This window comes from Mandrillus leucophaeus, unplaced genomic scaffold (assembly GCF_000951045.1).
Source record: "Mandrillus leucophaeus isolate KB7577 unplaced genomic scaffold, Mleu.le_1.0 Scaffold24, whole genome shotgun sequence".
Taxonomy (NCBI): Eukaryota; Metazoa; Chordata; class Mammalia; order Primates; family Cercopithecidae; genus Mandrillus; species Mandrillus leucophaeus.
In genome coordinates this window covers 1777834-1780452 of record NW_012102476.1, presented here as the reverse complement: position 1 = coordinate 1780452, position 2619 = coordinate 1777834, and the positions used below count along the sequence as shown (strand labels likewise).

At 49.9% G+C, this 2619-nt stretch overlaps 1 protein-coding gene across 3 annotated transcripts in view; it reads left to right on the top strand.

The window, feature by feature from the left end:
- Nucleotides 1–2619, top strand: part of ATP2A1 (ATPase, Ca++ transporting, cardiac muscle, fast twitch 1) — a 42842-nt gene that overhangs the window by 34419 nt on the left and 5804 nt on the right. For all 3 annotated transcript variants that reach the window (XM_011982348.1, XM_011982349.1, XM_011982350.1), the window contains 2 exons: nt 1224–1349; nt 1458–1676. In XM_011982348.1, the coding sequence (XP_011837738.1) occupies nt 1224–1349; nt 1458–1676 (345 nt within the window). The remainder of the gene's footprint in view (nt 1–1223; nt 1350–1457; nt 1677–2619) is intronic.

Below are 2619 nucleotides of genomic sequence, written 5' to 3'. Positions count from 1 at the left end.
GTTGCCCAGGCTGGAGTGCAATGGTGTGATCTCTGCTCACCGAAACCTCCGCCTCCCAGGTTCAAGTGATTCTCCTGCCTCAGCCTCCCGAGTAGCTGTGATTACAGGCATGTGCCACCACGCCCAGCTAATTTTGTATTTTTAGTAGAGACGGGGGTTCTCCATGTTGGTCAGGTTGGTCTACTACTAAAAAATACAAAAATTAGCTGGACGTGGTGGCGTGTGCCTAAAATCCCAGCTACTCAGGGGGCTAAGGCAGGATTGCGCCACTGCACTCCAGCCTGAGCAACAGAGCAAGACTCCATCTCAATATAAATAAATAAAAATTAATTCAAATTAAATAATATACAGAGCGCCTCCAATGCTCCACAGCAATTGCTCAGTTGTACCAATTGTACAGTGCAGATCACAGAACATTTCTATCATTACTGAAAGTTACAGGGCCAGGTGTGGTGGTTCATGCCTGTAATCCCAATGCTTTGGGAGGCCAAGGCAAGAGGATTGCTTGAGGCCAGGAGTGAAACCAGGCTGGACAACATAGGGAGACTCTATCTTTAAAACACTTTTTTAAAATTAGCCTGGAGTGCTGGCATACACCTGTGGTCCCAGCTACTCAGCTGGCTGGGAGGCTGAGGCAGGAGGATTGCCAGAGCCAAGGCTGCAGTGGGCCATGATCACGTCACTGTACTTCAGCCTGGGAGACAGCGCAAGACCCTGTCTCTAAAGAAAAAATAAGTAAATAAAAATAAACAAACAATGAAAGTCTTTTTTCTTTTATTTGAGACGGAGTCTTGCTTTGTCACACAGGCTGGAGTGCAATGGCGCAATCTTGGCTCACTGAAACCTGTGCCCGGCTAATTTTTGTATTTTTAGTAGAGACAGGGTTTCACCATGTTGGCCGGGCTGGTCTCGAACTCCTGACCTCAAGTGATTCACCCGCCTCAGCCTCCCAAAGTGCTGGGATTACAGGCATGAGCTACCACGCCTGGCCGATAATGAAAGTTCTATGGGACAGTGCCACAATAGGCCATCCTGTTTCCCCTGTGCTTTAACCTGGGACCCTGAAGCACCATGGCAACACTAGCCTTGGGATTTTCTCCTTTTGTGCTGTAGGGACCAGACTTAGCGTTTGTCTCAGCCTTAGCTTGGGGTCTGCTCTGACCTCCAGATTCTTTTTGACCATTTTTAAGAGACCTGGTCTCCCCTCCCTGTCTCCTCTCCAGGTGATCCGCCAGCTAATGAAGAAGGAATTCACCCTGGAGTTCTCTCGAGACAGGAAGTCCATGTCTGTCTATTGCTCCCCAGCCAAATCTTCCCGGGCTGCTGTGGGCAACAAGATGTTTGTCAAGGTCAGAAATTAGAATGCGCCTCAGCCCCCTCTTCTTCCTACTCCTGGCCCCTGTCACTGTGCCCTGGAAGGAAAGTGGTGGTCTCTGAATGCTGTTCTGGTCTCTTAGGGTGCCCCCGAGGGCGTCATCGACCGCTGTAACTATGTGCGAGTTGGCACCACTCGGGTGCCACTGACGGGGCCAGTGAAGGAGAAGATCATGGCAGTGATCAAGGAGTGGGGCACTGGCCGGGACACCCTGCGCTGCTTGGCCCTGGCCACAAGGGACACCCCCCCGAAGCGAGAGGAAATGATCCTGGATGACTCTGCCAGGTTCCTAGAATATGAGGTAAGCAGCTGGGAGCCTCCCACTCTCGTGAAGCTGGTAAAGGGCCGGGTCCCAGCCGTCCACTCACAGCTCCACCACCCGGATCATTTCCTACCTTGTCAGTCAAGTCGATGGCTCCTTAGTACAGGCCATGGAATCACAGGACACTAGAGTTTCAAAGAACCTTGGAAGGCCCAGGTGCAATGGCTCACGCCTATAATCTCAGCACTTTGGGAAGCTGAGGTGGGAACGGCACTTGAGCCCAGGAGTTCAAGACCAGCCTGGGCAATGAAGTGAGATTCCATCTCTATAAAAAAAAAAAATTTTTTTTAAATTAGCTGGTTAAATTCATGGGGGTCTGAGTAAAAAGTAAAATACATTTTTTAAAATGTTAAAAGAAAAGAGATGAACTGGACATGGTGACACACACCTGTAGTCCCAGCTACTGGGGAGCCTGAGGTGGGAGAATCACTTGAGCCCAGGAGTTGGAGGCTGCAGTGAGCCATGATTACACCACTGCACTCCAGCCTGCATGACAAACAAGGCCCTGTCTCTAAAAACAAAATACAAAAACACACACACACACACAAAAAGAAAGAATGAACCTTGGGAATCGTCTAGCCCAGTGTTACTCTAATTGTGATCTGTGCTCGGTGGTGACAAGGTGAGCCACTGGAACCAGAACATGAGCCAATGCCACTGAGCACATAGGGGGTTCAGCTGTTGTGTTTTCTGTAGCGAGACTGTCTTGAGGCAATTGATCTGTGTTCTGGCAAAGACTCCTTACTTGTACTGGACCAGCACCCAGAACAGCACCAGTCCCTCCTTTCATTTTATACAGGGGATTTCTTTCTTTTTTTTTTTTTTTTGAGACAGAGTCTCGCTTTGTCACCCAGGCTGGAGTGCAGTGGCGCGATCTCGGCTCACTGCAAGCTCGGCCTCCCGGGTTCACGCCATTCTCCTG